This window comes from Alexandromys fortis, unplaced genomic scaffold, assembly GCF_014885135.2.
Source record: "Alexandromys fortis isolate MF-2015 unplaced genomic scaffold, M_Fortis_MF-2015_v1.1 scaffold_53, whole genome shotgun sequence".
Lineage (NCBI taxonomy): Eukaryota > Metazoa > Chordata > Mammalia > Rodentia > Cricetidae > Alexandromys > Alexandromys fortis.
Window position 1 is genome coordinate 9749380 of NW_026067939.1, and position 19074 is coordinate 9768453.

Below are 19074 nucleotides of genomic sequence, written 5' to 3' on the forward strand. Positions count from 1 at the left end.
TGCACCCCGCCCTGTGGAAAGTCCAAGGCCCTCCCTACTACACCTAGGTTGAGCAAGGTTTACATCCTAAGAGAATAGGATCCCATGAAGCCAGTATATGCAGTAGAGACACATCCCATGTCACTATCAGTGGCTCCTCAGTCTGCCCCAGCTGTCAACCCCCTTCAGAGGGGCTTGCTTTTTCCCATGCTTGTTCACTCCCAGTCCAGTTGGAGTTGGTGAGCTACCATTAGCTCAAGCAAACTATCTCAGTGGATGACCCCCGCATGGTCTTGAATTCCTTGCTCATACTCTCACTCCTTCCACTCTTCAACTGGATCTTAGGAGCTCAATCCAGTGCTCCGATGTGGGTCATTGCTTCTGTTCCCGTCTGTTGTTGGATGAAGGTTCTATGGTGATATTTAAGATAATAGCCAGAACCTGAAAACAACCTAGATGACCCTCAACTGAAGAATGGATAAAGAAAGTGTGGCACATCTACACATTAGAGTACTACTCATGAGTAAAAAATAATTACATCTTGAATTTTGCATGCAAATGGACAGAATTAGAAAAGATTATCCTGAGTGAGGTAACCCAGACCCAAAAAAACAAATATGTTATGTACTCACTCATAAGTGGATACTAGTCATAAACAAAGGGCAATGAGCCTATAGTTCAGGATCCTAGAGAAACTAAGTAATATGATAAACCCAAAGAAAAACATATATAGACCCACCTGGAAAATTTGGGAGCAGGGGGGCAGGGGGTAGAAGAAAGGGGAGAAGGGAGTTTGAGGAGAACTTGAGGGAATGAGACAGTCGAGATGGAGGAAGGACAGATATGAGAGCAAGGAAAGAGATATCTTGATTGAGGGAGCTATTATGGAGTTAGCAAGAAACCTGGCTCTAGAAAAATACCCAAGAACCCACAGGGATGACCCCAGCTAAGAGGGTGTCTGAACTGACCTTACCCTATATTCTGATTGTAAATTTTTCTAACATTCTTCAGGACTATTTTTGGTTATCACTTCTCTGGCACAGTATGTAATGTTTTATAATTCATTAATTTTTTAAAAAATTTAATTAGTTTGTGTGTGTGTTTGTGTGTGTGTGCACACATGCTCATGCATGGGCATGCATTTGCACATATGCCATGTGCAGTGCGGAAGTCAGAGAGATCAGAGAAAAACCTTCAGGAGTTGATTCTCTCCATCTACCACATGGATTCAAGTTATCAAACTCACATTGCCAGGCTTGTTGCAAATGCCTTTGTCACTGAGTGAGCAGTCTCTCCAGCTCCATAATGCTCTTTTTGATTCATACCCTTTTTAGCAATTTTGTGATTACAAATGTAGTCATTATAACATTTCAAAAATGCAGAGTTATTATTTGGGTAGTTCACCCCATAGTCCTGCCTTTCACATGCATTTTAGTTTGATATTGAGGGTGATAAGATCATTGATACGGGAAAGCCTCGATAGTTTAGCACCCCAACAATAGCCCTAATCCGAAAACAGAAGGGTAATTTCCCTTTCCTAACTTTAAAACACTGTGATTCAATCTGAGAGGTTTGATAACTTTTCTGCCTTTCACTACACTGCTTGACATCTAATGGACTGGGGTTTTGTTGTTGTTGTTATTGGCCATTGGTTTTTCTCTTTTCGTTTGTTTGCTTTGGCTATCCCCAAAGGGAAAGCTATATCTGCATGAATATATCTTTCTAGGTCCCTTTTGACACATTTGGTTGATGAAAGTTAGTTGTTGTTGTTGTTGTTTTTCCATTAACATTTGCAGCATGTACAGCAAATGTATGTTTCTGGCAACCGTTCTTGTTTCTTCTCCATAGACAGGGTCCAGGTGTGGATAGTTCCAGATCAAACTTGGAAAAGCTTTCAGTTGTGAGATGCAGAACTAAGGAAGCCAGTGAGGAATGAAAGACTCTCTGACAAATGGCCAAAGTCCACACTTGGTCAGCCTGTAGCCTGACACAGCAACCATGTCACAGCTTGCCTCTCTGCGGAGGGCAGCTAGTTTCTTTCAATTAAAACACTTATTCCATTTTCAGAAAAACTAATACAGGGGAAGAGGAGGAATATTCTGCATGTTACAAATAGAAATTTTGCTGAATTACAGACCTGCTCAGATGCAGGTTATTATTGTTGTGATTATTGCTATCATCATCATAATAATTATTATTAATGATTTCTAACAAGTAGTAACCTTTTTCTGTCTTGGACCAATTAATTATTCCATAATTTTTCCAACATCATCACTGATGATCTAATACATACCTTTCTCTTAGTAAAACAAAAAACAAAGACCTGGAGATTTCTGCTCATCTCATGTTTTATCAGGAGAGTAAATACTTGCCAAAATTGGAATCGTGTTTTTCAACAGTTTACCAAATGGTCATCATAATGTTTTCAAAACATAAGGCAAATTAAAAATAGATGTGATCTTTCATGAATACACTTTCAGTTTAAGTAACTGAAATTTCTTTCCTTCCCTCTTTTTGTTAGTTGTTCATCCTTAGTTATTTCCACCTGCCTTTCCTATTTCTTCCTGGAAAAGGGACATTTAGCCATTTTTCACAATTCACAATAATGAAATGTTTTTTAATGTAAAATAATTGTGTTATTAAAATATAAATAAGATGCAATTTTGCATTGTCTCACTAGTTAGGTTAGGCACCGGAAAAGATTTGGTTTCTGTTTTTTAATCATTTTGTCATTCACTTATTTACTTGTGTGTGTAAGTGAGAGTGTGTGGAGGAAGGGTGCACATGCCACAGCATGTATGTTAGGTCAGACGACAGCTTTAGGGAGTCTGTTCTATTCTTCCACCGCGTGAGTCTTGGGTTGGCAGTCAGGTTGTCAGGGTTGGCAGCAAACTCCTTTGTCTGCTGTACCATCTCATAAGCCTGATGCTTTATTTCCTTTCTTAAATGCATTCTTATTCATTTGTGTATGTGCATGCCTATTTTTACGAGGACCATGTGCATATAGGTGATATCCAAAGCCATACAGATTGTCGGATCCCCTGGATCTGGAGTTGCAGGCAGTTGTGAGGTCCCTATAGGGGTGCTGGGAGTGGGGCGCAGGTCTTCTGCAAGAACAGCAAGGGCTCTTAACACTTTAGCCATCTCTCTCGAGAAGACTTTTTAAAACTATCTATTTATTAGTGCTGACATTTAATTATATGATTCTCATAAAGCAGTTATGAGAATAGTACTCCCTCGTGTGTTTTATGTTGTATCTGTAATACAGTGTGCACATATTCACATGCACCCAACCTGCATAACCACTGGTGAGATGGGGGAGAAGTCCAAAACTTCACAATAGTTTATCCGAAGCTGAATTCTTCTTCCCTTTCTACAACTGCAGCATGTATCTGCTGCTATTCTGGTACTGTAGCCCTTCGTAGTTTTGCATTAAAGCATTCAAATCAGTCTGTTGTAAATAATAAATCTCCAAAGTAAGGTTCCATGTGAGGGCAAGTGGTTGAGAATGTTGCTTATTAATACTAGTGGCCCTGGCATTTTGTAGACTAATGTTATTCCCAGTAGCATTTGGGTGGCCCCTGTGTGATTAGGTGTGCTTATTCTTACTGCTTCCAGTGGCCAGCTGTCACATTGTACCAGTGTTAATGACAAGTACCACTTTGTCAGGCTTGGAAATAAGGCCTCCTATTCAGTGAGGATGTATTTTATTAAAAATGATAACAAATGAAAATGAGCTACTATCCTTGGGCTCAGACGAAACTAATCCGTAGTGTTCAGAAGCTGCAGCCTCTTGGCTGTTCCTCCAAATACAGCACTGTGTGACTTCAAGTCTTATACCATTCTAATTCAATAAGCATTGATTTGTCACTTGTGTAATGAATTCACCACTTATTCTCATTAGCCTGGCGTACATAAAGAAGAATACCCTTTGTTAGTGTCCTCAAACCCCTCAGAAGAGATGCTGCATATATGGAATTACCTTTAATCAATGGAAAGAGAGAAGGACCTTGTTGAAATTCTAACTGAAAAACCAAGACAGTGTTCGTGAAGGGTGTGGTTAGAGCAGGAGCGTGGCGACCTGTGGTAAGGTTGTTCCAGAAAGAGCTGCACATGCTAGCACAAAGAGAGGGGCTTCTGAGGCTTGTGTTTCCACCGGGAGTCTGGCAAGAGTGGCCCGGTGAATGAAGGACGATAGTCTATAAAAATTTATACTGCGTCACAATGCAAAGGATTATAGACAAGGCTAAAGGTTTGGGGTTCGTTCTCCAGGCAGGAGAGGGCTTTTGCGGTTTTGTCAAGGCCGTTCTCTGGAGGGTACCAGCGTGTTAGGTTGAAGAGGATAGTTAGCAGTCAGAGAACAATGGAATCGTTGGTTCAGTTCTGAGCACGGATCACACAGCAACAACTACATTTGCAGCCTTTGAGTAAACATAGCGAGAAGAACATTGCACACAGCGTGGAAATGTTGACAGCCCACTGACTGTGAGGGGAAAGAGTTCAACTAGAAACAAATGTTGATTTTGGAAGGAAAAGTCCTTGATAAGACTAGGAGCCCTGTTTGAGCCAGATGGCCTTCGAAGTGCTCAAGCAAGACAAAGACTTTTCAAACCCACAGGAGATTTAGCAATGCCCATTGGAAAGTAGGCTTTGAGAATATGCTGTCAATTAATGAGAATATTAGTATTATGCTTAATAGCAAGACCCTGGCATTTTGTAGACTAGTATGAGCCATGTATCCAAGAAAAGAGAGCAAGGCACAATCAGACATATATTGAACACACATACTTAGAACATACATTAGGGAAATGAGATCCTGCCCCAGCCAAGAGTTAAATACCCAAAGAGCAGGATAGGTGACACCTGAAATACATAGCCAGGTTGGCAAAGGAATTTGGCCTGTAAACTGGAAGCTCTCTTTCTTCAGCTGGGTGTCTACACTTTTAAAATGCAGGTCTTTCTATAGTTTTGAAAAATGTCTCATGGTCTGACTTACTGCCATGGTTCCCAGCCACAGGCCCCTAATTTCCTAGTGTAATTTGCTGTCCTTAGCTGGCTGCTCACAGCCTTGCCAGAAACCTCTTCCACAAACATACCGGGTAATTATTACCAAAGTCCTTTGGTTATTGGAAGATAGATGAATGGTTTTGAAATTCTCCTGAAGACAGGTGACTTGCAAAATGCAGGATGCCAAACACAGATTCTTTATCCGAGCTATCTGCTGCAAAGGATCCGAGGTCCCTGATTACCCTGCACAAGGAATATCTGCTCTCATCAGTGTGACACCTTTTTCTGATGGTGACTTTTAGAGGATCAATTTTATCTAAGAGGTAAGATCACATTATAGGATGCATTCTCACACCATGTGAGTGGTTTCCTAACGATGAGAGCCTGTAGTTAAATATTTTTATGTCTTTACAAGCTTCTCTGCTCTTGGTTGAATGAATGTACAAAAATGTTAGTTCATTGGGCCAGGGGGAATGCTAAGTCCTTCTTTTCAGTCTCCAGCTTCTGCTTTAACAGACGGGAACATGGAAACATTTTTTTTTTTTCTTCATAGTAATGTCCCATTATTGTAACTTGTGTGTTAAAATGAGTACTTCACAGGAATTTTCCCCTTATTTCTTTAATAATTTTGTAGCAAAGGGTTTGCATTTTCATTCACAGATGTGGTCACTAAGACTGAGAAAATGCATCTGATTTGCTGGGATTATTGAGTATACACCAAATCCTATCCCCCAAAACTTATATCTTTCTGTTTTTCCAAAGCCTGGAGGAGCATTGCATCAATAGACCAGACCAGGTAGGATGACTTGAGCCCCAGTTCTGACTCCAGAGCTCCTAGGATAATGGGAAAGTTTATAGAATCTCAGATTACATTGCTTCCATTTATAAAGTGGGAGTACTGCTTAAAGGGCAGCAGCAAAATTAGCAAAATTGCAAGCTGCTATTATCTCATGAGACACTCAGTTATAAATTAAAATTCCTATGAAAACATTTTAATAGACTTAGTATCATTTTCTGGACTATACTGATAATACAGTTTCATTTCATATGAATACGTTTTTGCTATCTTGAAATTTGATATTTGTGTTAATCCCAATGTCTTTTAAAGACCTGCATTATTGATTGGCAGGTACAACTATCGTTTTATACTATGTAGACTTTAAATTTTTTGAGTCGTTACATTCATTTAATTTTGGAATTAGTTCATGTCCCATAATATGATAATGGATGTCAGAGAACAACTTTCACAGGTCAGTTCTTTCTCTCCACTCTGTGGGTCCAAGCGATAGAACTTAGGACTTCAGATTTGTTGGCATGTGCCTTTACCCACTGAGCCATCTCATCAAACCTTTTGCTAAGATTTAATTTTCATTTTTTTGTTTTATGCAGGAATGTGTGTGTGTGCGTGTGTGCATGTGTGTGCGTGAACACGCATGTGACATATGTCCAGTGCTTGCAGAGGCCAGAATGGTGTGTTAGATGTCCTGGAATTGGAGTTAGAAGTCATCATGAGATGATTGTCATAAACTTGGGTTCGAGGAAGGAGCAGCAGGAGCTCTTAACCACTGAGCCATCCCCCCAGCCACATAGTATGCAATCTTCAAGGAAAGTCATGAGGCCCAGGTTCAGGCCTTCCCTGTAAAGAAGTTGAGATATCCTGTCAAGTGTTGAATGTACTGATGAAGAACATGGGCTTTGGGGAAGCATGAGATGTCAACAGAATAAGGTACTTACTCTGAAGCCTGATGACCTCAGTTCTATGCCCAGTACTCATAGTGGAAGAGAGACCCAAACTCCTCAAGCTGTTCTCTTCAGCTGGCTCTACCTCAGTGAAGTCTAAATCACAGGGCATCTCCTGATGCAGTTGCTTGCCCCCAGTATCCCTAGCATTTAAAACATAGGCTGTGAGGTACCTTATTGAGTCTGCCTTCCTAAATGTGCCCCCAAACCTTAAAACAAAAGCAAGGAGATGAGTGTTGTGCAGAGAACCTTGAGACTCTTCAGACAAAAAGAAAAACATTTATCTAACTCTAAAATGTGAAGGGCTTATAGAAAGTGACCCAAGAGTTCTCTGAAACCAGAATCACAACGCAGAACAGTGGAGTCTTCTGGATGAAAGTCTGTTGGAAGTGTACTCCAGTCAGATTCCTGTGTACACTGTTAGTTGATTAAGTGAGTCTATCAACTCTAATTAAAATACATTTTTCCTAATGTGTTTGTTCAACATTACTCTATGTGGTGTTTTAATGGTAGATTTAAAAAATCATCAAGAACAAATAAATTACTAAATTGTTTGAATAAACAGTGTGATTCCAGATGCCCATAGTCACTTAATGGGAAGTTATGAGAGAGAGAGAGAGAGAGAGAGAGAGAGAGAGAGAGAGAGAGAGAGAGAACCATGTCTTTCCTCAGACTACAGATCGCACATTATGGGCAAACAAGAACTTTAGAAAACATTTGTGCCTCTCTCTCTCTCTCTCTCTCTCTCTCTCTCTCTCTCTCTCTCTGTAATAATATATTAAAAGAATAAAATATTAGATTGGCTTAAACACTACAGTCTGGATAATTCAACAATGGTTATCTGTACCCTGGAGAAACTGAGAACTCAGTAGCTGCTCAGTCCAGGAGTGAATGCTCTGTGAGTAATAATCCAGCACAGAAGGCCTAGAGAATTCCCGAAGAGCCACTGTTCACACTGAAAAACCCAAAGAAACAGGAGTTCAATGTTAGTGAAGGTAGCAGTGGTAACAACATTAAATACAGATGTACTCACAAGCAATGGGTAACAGGAAGCGGACAAACAGCTTTTTTAGGTGGACTATAGAACTCAGAAGCAGGCTCTCACACTTATGGGAAAAACACTGACTAAGCTATTTTCCAGTCCTCATATTTACAGCCCTGGGCAGTCTTGTGCCAATTTGACACAAGCTAGACTTATCTGAAAGGTGGTGGCCTCAATTAAGAAAAGCCTCTGCAAGATCCAGTTGTAAGATATTTTCTTAATGAATTAGTTATTGATGGGGTAGAGCTCAGTCTTTTGTTGTTGGTACTATTCCTTAGCTGGTGGCCTGTAGTAGCAGGCTGCTTGTTTGTTCTGGTCGCCCAGAACCGAAATAATCACATAGAAACTGTATTAATTAAATCAGTTTGGCCCGTTAGCTCTAGCTTCTTCTAAAGTTCGGAGTGGAAATAACTAAAGATGAATAACTAACAGAAAGAGGGAAGGGAGGAAATTTCAGTTCCTTGTGTTCAGGTATACCAAATCTTTTTTCAGACTCAAGAAAATGTCTTAAGTCTAACCCCTGAAGGAAAGGAAATTTAGCTTGGTGGTTTATTGCCCTGAGGTACTACCATTCCTTCATTCCATTTAGCATCAGGCTTGTCTTTAAACTTTTTATCTCCTTGAGCACTGGCTTTAACTCCATTACACTTCCTGGTGCTTCTTTTCACTTCAAACTGTACATTTTGAATATCTCTTTGCCTGGTTTACTCCTTTTAAACCATATAGTCCCATGAGAATGATTACTAAAAATCACGTCAGAGTCCATTTTAGGCTGTCTTCAAATATCCACCACCACTGCCATGAATCAAAAACTCTTTCATTTATTCTCAGGCAGACTTTTAAGACAGGGGCAAAAAGTAGCTATATTCCTTGTCAAAATACCACAGGAATGACTTATAGGCCACTTACTAAAATTCTCCCCTCTGAAACTTCCTGATCTTGGCCCCCATAGTTCAAATTACCTTCCACACTCTCTTCTTGAACCATTAAGTCCTGCTTATAGTGTCTGATTTCTTCCAGGCAACTTGACAAGCTTTGAACACTCAATGGCATTTCTTGACCAAAGTTCCAAAATCTTTCCACAGTCCTCCCCAAAACATGGCCAGGTCTGCACAGCAGGACCTGACTATCCTAACACCAATTTCTGCCTTAGTTAGGATTACTGATACTATGATGAAACACCATGACTAAAAAAACTGGAGGAGGAAGCAGTTTATTTGGCTACACTTTTACATCACTACTTATCGTAGAAGCATATCAGGACAAGAACTCAAATAGGGCAGGAACGTGGAGGCAGGAGCTGAGACGCATCATGGCTTGCTCAACCTGCTTTGTTCTAGAACCTAGGACCACCAAACCAGGGAAAGCACCATCCTCCATGGGCTAGACCATGCCCCATCAATTACTAATTAAGAAATTTCTTAGAGGTGGATGTTATGGAGGCATATTCTCGATTTTTAATTTGGAATTGTGCTTTCCTTCTTTCAGATGACTCTAACATGTGTCCAGTTGGCATAAAACGAGCCAGGACACCATATATACCTTAATGTCATGAATGTTATGACCACGTGCATCCTGCTCCTTGTAGAATCATCACAACTTAGCTATCTTTTCTTTTCAACTGACTCTTGATTGATTGTTTTTAAAAGTAGAAGTCTGAGGACTGTGGCATGTGATAGTTAATCTTGATTGTCAGCTAGACATACGTGAAAAGAAGGAACTTAGTTGAAGAATTGTTTCTATCAGATTCACCTGTAGGCATGTCTGTCTGCTGTGTTCTTGATTTCTCATTGATGCAGGAGTTCCTAGTCCACTGTGGTCAATACCTTCATTAGGCAGCTGAGCCCGAGTTGTATAAGAAAGATGCCTGAAAGACAAATAGACCCTATCCTACCCAAATTGACTTTAGTGAGTGCTTTATCACAACAACAGAAAGCAAACTATGATTGATAGTGTTTAACCCAGTTTTAGAGTATGTACTTAGCATGTATGTCTTCCATTCAAGGCACGTGCGCACACACACACACACACACACATACACACGGGTGGGACAGGAGAGAAAACTTATTATTAAGTCTTTAATGTGATTTTTTAACAGATAAATTAATATTGAACTGTTTTTAAATCTTCAACTTATAAAAAAAGTTTATCTTATAATTCTACCAAGTACTAATTCTTTGTTTTTCTTCCATTAACTTGTATATCAGAGATAATCGTTTATATATATTACTGTTTTACAGACGTGAAACCATTCCAGGATGGCTTATTTTGGGCTATTCTCTTTGCTGGCCATGCAATATGTGGTGATAGGGGCGGCTTTCCCAGATGAGCCCATGGCAGAGTGGTCAGTGAATATGTACAATCATCTTCGAGCCACTGGCGAAGATGAAAACATCCTCTTTTCCCCTCTGAGCATTGCCCTTGCAATGGGAGTGATGGAACTTGGGGCTCAAGGCTCTACACTGAAAGAAATCCGTCATGCAATGGGATATGATGGCCTGAAAAATGGTAAGTTCCTGGGTTTTATCTCTCATAATTATTCGGGTTTAACTTTTAATTTAATCACATTGCCTTCTGCCAGAGGAGGCAATATTTACAAGAGGTAAGGAATAGTCTTATTGCAATAAAATGGTTAGAAGAGTTATAATTTATAAAAAGGGGTTCATTCCTGTCTCTGGTCATAGCTGAGCAAATCCAAGGAAAATGCGTCTTCTCAAAGGTATTATTTAAATAAGCTTGCATAGTTTTTGCATAGTAAAAAAAGTGATTCTATAATTTCCAGTGTAAATTATCATAGAAATAAATGAAAAGGTAGCTGTGATAGATTATAAAAAGAAAGGCATCATGATTTTAGAAGAATATCAAATTTTTCTTTATAACCAATGATATTTTTATTGCTTAAATAATATCCAGGTATTTGAAATGTATTATTATAAAATTATATCAACTAGGGAAAAATTTGGAAATGGGTGTGATTTCTGTTTTAACACTTCTATCTAGTGTGCACATGAACAAATTCATCAGAAAGTTTAAAAAGAAAGCAATGGATTTTCTACCAATGATATTTAAATCATCAGGTGAGAGAAAAGTTTAAAGGAATATCTTCTAGATAACTAATTTTTGCTTGACAACCTGAAAAAAGATTATTTGAATGCAACCAATCCAGGTATTTTGAAAGAAAACCACTTACATTTGTTTCTTTTGTAGACTTTATCCACGTCACAATGCAAGGCTGCAGTTCAACCTCCCTAGCATGTGTAAGGTCCCAGGCTTGATCTCTGACTCTCAAAAACTAACAAATTAAAAACAAAACAAAACAAACAAACAAAAACAAAGAGCAACTCTTGGTGACCTGGACAAGGCTAATTTGAGCACTTAGAACTAGCACTTGAAGCTCCTTGCCATCTCTCTATGAGGACTGAGCCTGCTACTTTTCACTGGCTCGGTTCTCCTAATGTCCTTCTCTGGTATAGTCTTTCACCATGTCTGTTTCATTGATAAACTTGTCATTTGTCATCTTGCAGGTGAAGAATTTTCTCTCTTAAAAGATTTCTCTGATATGGTATCTGCTGAAGAGAGCCAATATGTGATGAAAATTGCCAATTCCCTCTTTGTGCAAAATGGGTTTCATATCAATGATGAGTTCTTGCAAATGATGAAAAAGTACTTGAATGCGGAAGTCAATCATGTGGATTTCAGCCAAAATGTCGCTGTGGCCAACTACATCAATAAGTGGGTGGAGAATTACACAAACAGTACGTCCTTTCTTTTCACTGCTTAACTCAGTAGTTAACATCTTTTACTCTGGGATGTAGGCGTACCCTCACTTTTATTAAATAAGTTAAATACACGGCTGTGAGTAGAATATTGGCTCTGATATTCTGCCATAAATGCTCCCCAATAGATGGAACCCCCTTGTGTAGATACTGTGTGGAATTTGTTTTCAAAATTTGATAAATTAGTTAGGCAGAATGGTAGTTGGTGATAGTTTCATTGTAAGATTACCACAGGCTGGGTGGTGGTAGCACAGGCCTTTAATCCCAGCATTTGGGAGGCAGAGTCAGGCAGATCTCTGTGAAATCGAGGCCAGACTGGTTACAGGGAGAGTTCCAAATTAGGCACCAAAGCTACACAGAGAAATCCTGTCTCAGAAAAACAGAAACAAAACAAAAAATTAAATAATAAAATAGAATAAGAAATAAAAATTAAAGTTTGAAGATTTGTTTCATGGTTTTACAACCACAATAATTAATAGGTAATTTTAAGAAGGGAAAAATATTCATTCTAGAAAGAGTGGTCCACTGTAGCTCAAGTTAGTAGAGAGGAATTACAAACCAGCTGCATACACATTCTATTTTATTTCTAATTCATGTTTGTTGCTGTAAAATTTATTTTTATTTTATGTGTTTATATGTAAACCTCAGTGTATATATGTGAACTAGTTGCATATCCATGGAAGCCAGAAAAGGGCTTCAGATCTCCTGGAACTGGAGTTACAGGTCGGTGTGTGAGCCTGTGGGTACTGAGAACCAATCCTATGTCGTCTGTAAGAGCAGCAAGTGCTCTTAACTGCTGAGATATCTCTTCAGCCCCAATAATTCATATTTTAGATGTATTTAACACCTCTAGGTGGTAAAAATTGCATCATTTATTTTTCAATTAGCCAGGAAGATGACTGAAATAATAATCTAAAAATTGAGACTAAATTAAAAGCAGTTTAATGGAAGAAAAGGGGGAGAAAATTAATGTAGGAGAATATGTGGATAATTTGTGCAATAAACAATATACATGATGTACTAAAACATCAAAACAAATGAATTAAAAATAAATTAATATTTTAAGTAGATTAGTATAGTTCTTTATTACATGGAATATTAGTGTCATAAATTTTCAAATGTTTGTATTGTAAAATCTTATGTTAGAACAAAAAACACCATCAGACACCCTAAACCCTACAATTCATAAAACCTTGAGATAGTGCTTAATAAATGATATGGTTGACAAAATGAGAAAGTATTAAATAAATTTGGTCTTATTTAGATTATGAGATTATTTGTGATATAACAGAGACATTTTATCATTATTAAGGATTCAAAAAAAATAATTATCTACTCAAATATATTGTATTATTAAAATACGCTAGCTTTCAAATTATTGTTGGCACTCTTAAAATAGCAGCCACTCGATTTGTTAATGTTGTAACTATGTGTGTATGGTGGCATTCTTCCTTTAAATGTAATATGCTCTACTTCTGTTATACACACATCTTGCATCTTTAGGGAGCACTCTGTCAGGTGGTGTCGAAGTTCTTTGCTTTGCCTTTCCACTTTTTAATTTAAAGTGAATTCTCATCTGCTTCACCTGAACAGGTCTGTTGAAGGATTTGGTGTCGCCCGGGGATTTTGATGCTGTCACTCATCTGGCCCTCATCAACGCTGTGTACTTCAAAGGGAACTGGAAATCCCAGTTTAGACCTGAAAATACCAGAACTTTTTCCTTCACTAAAGACGATGAAAGTGAAGTGCAGATTCCAATGATGTATCAACAAGGGGAATTTTATTATGGTAAGGAATTTTTTTATGTTTTTTTAATTCTTATAGTATATCAACAAATCTTTTAAAAAGTATGAAATATTTATTGCTCCAATTTCTTGTGCATATAATTTGGGCTGTAGTTCAATTTGCTGGCCTGCATTTCTGAAGGCTTGTCATTAGATCATGACTGATGAGTATAGGTATTAACAGTTTTCCGATATGCATGTAATTAATTACACCTGCCAAGTGGCTTTATTCATCTAAAACTATCTGATCCTGGGTCAGCAAGATTGCTTCCTGGGCCAAGCATTTGCTATGTAAACATGGGGACCTGGGTTTGAATGCCCAGCACAAATAACTCTTCATATTTTGGTATTAAACAATCAATAGAAGTTTAATTTAAAAATAAAGTGAATTTCAGTATTTGGAAGACTATGTTTATTCTGAAAGCAGGATTTTCTGTTCCTGTCTTTTTTTCTCTTGCAAGTCACTGAAAATACTGTCCAATCATCACCTCTCCTCTTATTGCCGACGATTAGCGTATCGACCTATCACTGTGTCCTCAAACACAGTTTACATACCCTGTCATCTTTCTTAAATAGCCTTATTTTATAGATTTCTTTTTCTTCCCTTTCGTTTATTTGTTTTTTTTCCTTTTGTTTCTAAGGCTGTATACCATAGTTCATGTGTAGAAGTCTACGGACAACTGGACTGTGTTAGTTCTCTTTTACCCTACGTGTTCTGGGGACCACAATAAGGTCATTGCCTTTCCCCTCCTAAACATCTTTCCAGCCCTTGTAAATTTTTTCTTTAAAATTTAAATATCAGGGGCCAGAGGAATAGTTCATCAGTTAAAATCCCTTGCTGTTTTTGTGGAAGAATTGGGTTCAACCCCCAGCACCGACATTTTTTGACTTCACTTCCCAGGGATTTGACACCGTCTTCTGGCTTCTCTGGGCACCCACATACATGAAGTGCACTTACATATACACAGGTCCACATACATAAATGTAAAAAGTTTTTTAAATAAAATTTAAAACACTTTTAGTCTCAGATTTGTGCTTGTATGGCTGAGAAAACTGTACTTTATGATGAAATTCAGTGTCTTTGACATTATTTTCATTGAGTTTCTTTGGACTCTTCAGAAGTTTAAGGTATTGTTTCCTCTTGAATTATAGTAATTAGTTAAATCATTAGCAGAAATGTAATTGTATAAAGAATGTATGTTAGAACTAAAAGTTTTATCTAGAGCCATTTCTAATATACTTAGGAAAATATTAATAACAGAAATATTCTTCTTAGTTTTGATGGTAGAAAAGTAATTACATTTAAAGTAATGACAAGAGGATGTATTCTAAAGATTCTCTCTCTCTCTCCCTCTCTCTCTTTCTCTCTCTGCATGTGTGTATGCACACATGAGTAAGAAATTCTGCAAAATTTATGGATGACAAAATAAATTATCTTACTTACCTAATTACTGGCCTTGAGAGCTTTATTATCATAAATACATGTGATATACAGTATATAATGCATAGATTTTATTTTAGCTGGCAGCATTGACCTTGTATCTTGTAATTGTGGTGAAAACAGAGTACCCAGAATTAAAAGTTGTCTTCTTAAAAATCAAGAGAATACTGGTAAATATACAAGTTGTTATACTCAACTTGAAGCCAGGGATTTCATTTTAGAATAATAGTTTTCACTATGTTAAATTGAATTATCCTATTTAAAAATAAAAAAGAGTAGGGAACATAAAAAATGTGAGATAATTCTGGGAATTCAAAAATAAATACATCTTTGGAAGTGGTGATTCATTTACTTTCAAGGACTCTTTCAAATAAATCATTTTGCTTTAGATGCCTGAATTTCTTATCTTCTAAATATTATCACTTAAAAAAGATTTATTTTATATGTTGTGTGTCTTTCTTGCATGCATGTATGTATGTATACCACATGTGTGTTGATCCAGGAGGCAGCCAGAAGAGAGCATTTAGATCTCCTGGACACAACGTCACATATAGTTGTGAGCCACTGTGTGGGTGTTGGGAACTGAGCCTAAACCCTCTGCAAGAGTCTTAACTACTGAACGTTTCTTCAGATCCCAACATCCTTTTCAAGTGAAGACATAAAAAGCTGAAATCGTTTCTGAAAGCTTTGATATGAACTCTAAAGCTTTTATTTTGTTTCTAGGGGAATTTAGTGATGGATCCAATGAGGCTGGTGGCATCTACCAAGTCCTAGAAATACCTTACGAGGGAGAGGAGATCAGCATGATGCTGGTACTGTCCAGACAGGAAGTTCCCCTGGCCACACTGGAGCCTCTGCTCAAAGCACAGCTGATTGAAGAATGGGCAAACTCTGTTAAGAAACAAAAGGTGGAAGTATACCTGCCCAGGTGAGAGTTCCTGTGTTGCTTTTTGCATAGCACAGTGCTGTGATCCAGAAAATCTCTTTCCAATGCTTTCGAAATTTCAGTCTCCTGCTTCTCCTCCCACCCCTCCTCATCCTCCTCCTCCTCTTCCTCCTCCTTCTTCCTCCTCCTGCTCTACCAGTTTTTCCTTCTCTTTCATCCTTTCTACCTTTGTTCATTTCTTCTCCTCTTCATCCACCTTCACCTACCTCTTTCTTCTCTTTTGTCTCCTCTTTTTTCCTCCTTTTCCTCTATTTTCTCTTTCTTCTTTCTCTCTTCTTGTCCTCCTCCTTAACATCCAGCAGTACAGACATGATCCTCCCAGAGATGTACATCTACTCTCTGGTTTGTTAAACACTAAATACCACATGTTAAATGACATTGATTACAGCTGGGGAGAAAACCTCTTCCACTATTGGAAGCACCTGTGAACAAGCCACTGTAGTAGGTACACAAAAAATATCTGCTTGAAATTCTTCCTGTGTCCGAAAGTGCAAGTTGTATGCATGACTTTAGGTCCGTGACTACTCTTCTCTTGGTCTCCACCCCAGGGCTCTCAGCACATCCGCATTGAACAGCATGTGGTTTCCACTTCCCGATATCTATGACACACATACCATTGCTTTTCCATGTCTGAGCCTCCATTTATATTCCTGCACTGACCTTTAGTGCCCTTCTCCAAGTAGGTGTTTCCTTTGTCTTAAGGGTCAGCTGTGACATTAGACCTTGCAGGAAGTCATCTGTGAACCATGGCTTCACAAGCAAAATGAGTACTTTAGGCTAAAGAACAAAACACACCAATAACATATGATATGTATGTGTACATGGCAGTACAGTTCTAGGACTCACTTTACATTAAGAAAATTATTCACATACTAGCTTCTATAAACATCATCTTTTTATAAAAGTATGATAATGATAAATAAATAAATCTGGATTATACAGTCTTATTAATTCATATCGATTCCAATTTTAGGAGCTGATGTTTAAAAGTTTTATTTTATGCAAATGCCTAATTTGTCCAAACACATAGTTGATGGTTTTCATTTGTAAATAAAAGAGATCTATTTGTATTGATATTGTAGCTAGAGCATTATAAAGTCTACATATATATGTATATACATATATATATAAAACTATACTTTATATAGTCTTCTTATGAAAACTAAAGTAATCATAACCCAAATATTTACGGTATCTAAGATATTTAGCATGATTACTTTCCATGATGATACTTTTACAAAGAAATACTCTAATAGTCTATTCTCAAGAAGTCATCAGTGAATAGCTAACAAATGTTAGCAATTTGTTAAACTATAAAAATTGTTGTCATATACTTATTTGTGAACAAGTATATTTTAAACTGTAATATTTTATTTACAATATTAATAATTGAATATGAAATAATTGTCTAAGGCTCAAATTTGTAAGCAATTTAACCCATATTAAAACTCATTCCATGATTCTTTATCAGGAATTTAATAGTTTTTCTCACAAGAAATTTCTTTTGATCATATAACAAATTCAATACAGTGTTAAGGTTTCAGTAATTAAATTCCATAAGCTAAGTATAGTGACTCCAAAAGCTTCCATTCTATGAAAATATGAAGTTACTTACTTAAGAAACATTATTTATTCTAATTTATTCAAATTCACTAGAAAACGTGTCCTCCAGGTCACATCCACTCAGAAATAGAATGTAGTAGCAGAAGAATATTAAATTTTCATTTTCTCAGGGTTATTCTTCAATTATGAAACAGTTTGGTTTGTGTGCTCTTTTTAATGCAAGCTTCTATACTGGGACGAGCTAACCACCGTGTCTCCATTTCTTTAGGAGTTTTATGAAGTCTCCCTGTGCACAGATAATGTTCAGATACGGTGGATAAATAGCTCAAAAATAAATTTGATTTTTCTTATGTAACAAAGTAACTGTTTTGAAACAAGTGTTTGTTGAGGTAATCAGATATAGAGACCCACATTCTGTAGAAGTTGGAGTCTCTAAGCATTTGATGAAGGCAGTGGTTTCTGTGCCCCAATTTGAGCAAAGGTTTAAAAAAAAATGCCTAGAATAGCTGGATTCTAGGTTTACTCAAGGATCGGTTTTTCATGACTCATGTAGTTTTCACAAGGAAATGTTTGTCTAAAAAAAATCAAGCTTACATTTCCATAACAATCATCTTGTTCTGCCAAACAGGTACCTTTAATTTCAGACATATTAGAGTTTATATAGACAGTATAAAACACCAACAGTCCTGAAGGTTTGTAGAGTTGAAGGCTGAAGGGTGTGGTTCAGTAGAGTGCTTGCTTAGCATTCCTGAAACTCTGGAGTCTATTCCTAGCACTGCCTGGACTAAGTATGGTGACGTGACACACACTTTTAATTCCAGCATTCCAGAGGTGGAGCCAGGGATCAGAAGTTCAAGGTCATCTTCAGCTACAAACTAAGTTTGAAGCCAGAGATCTCTATGGATTTGGAAAACTGTGCAGTCAGAAAGACTCAGTTACTATCATTATTTTCCTCCTTTAATCTGTCTGATTTGAGCAAGTGGCTTACCTTCTTTTGCAATTCAGTGATTATTATTATTATTATTATTATTATTATTATTAGTGGTGGTGGTAGTGGTGGTGTTTGTAGTAGTAGTATCCCAGAGAAAACAACATTTCCCTCTTGGGTTGTCTGACATCATGACAAAAAAGAGGACAGGGTATGTAAAATGTGTTTGAAGGGGGGGGTAGTGATAGCTCAATATGCTAATAGTCTGTAATAGGAGAGGTGATGATTGACTTGCAAAGGGAGAAAGACAGAAACAGACAACCAGAGATTGTTGACAGTTTTTCTTAAGTTTGAACAAAAATCTTAGTAGAAGCTAGAGTTTAGATGGACTGATGTGGATTTTCCTATTCAAGCTAACTACAAACATTAAATAAATTAGACACTGAACAATTTATTTTCACAATAAATATCCATATTTTGGCATATGCAATCAATAGAAGTCTAATTTAAAATAAAATTATAGTAAATTTCAGGATTTGGAAGAGTATGCTTGATTTACAGAGAGTCATGTCTTAGTCTTTTTTGGGAAACTTTAACTTGCCAAATTAATTTTTCTCAATCATTCCTCTTTGTAAATGAGTATTGCTTTAATAGTTATTTCCTTCTCTTATGGTGTCAGAAATTCTAATGTAATATCTAGTGGATAGTTCAACTTATCTCATTAATGACAAGGGCTAGTCTCTAAAAATCACATGCAGAATTTGTACTCAGCAAAAGGCAGCATCAGAAAAAGGAAAAAATTTCTTTCTGATACATTTTGTCTTTTTTTTAAAGTATTAAACACATTTTTCTTTATTAAATTAAAAAG

General features: G+C 37.3%; 1 protein-coding gene across 5 annotated transcripts in view; it reads left to right on the forward strand.

The window, feature by feature from the left end:
* Serpini1 (serpin family I member 1) overlaps positions 1-19074 on the forward strand; it is a 72715-nt gene that overhangs the window by 37061 nt on the left and 16580 nt on the right. For 4 of the 5 annotated variants that reach the window (XR_007592745.1, XM_050147467.1, XM_050147468.1 and 1 more), the window contains exons 2-5: positions 10009-10276; positions 11293-11523; positions 13138-13332; positions 15493-15697. Coding sequence is in view for 4 of the 5 variants with exons in the window: in XM_050147467.1 (XP_050003424.1) it covers positions 10027-10276; positions 11293-11523; positions 13138-13332; positions 15493-15697 (881 nt within the window). In the remaining variant the exon portion in view is untranslated. Of the gene's footprint in view, positions 1-5218; positions 5310-10008; positions 10277-11292; positions 11524-13137; positions 13333-15492; positions 15698-19074 lie in introns of those variants that run through there. The other variant, XM_050147469.1, reaches the window with a different exon arrangement.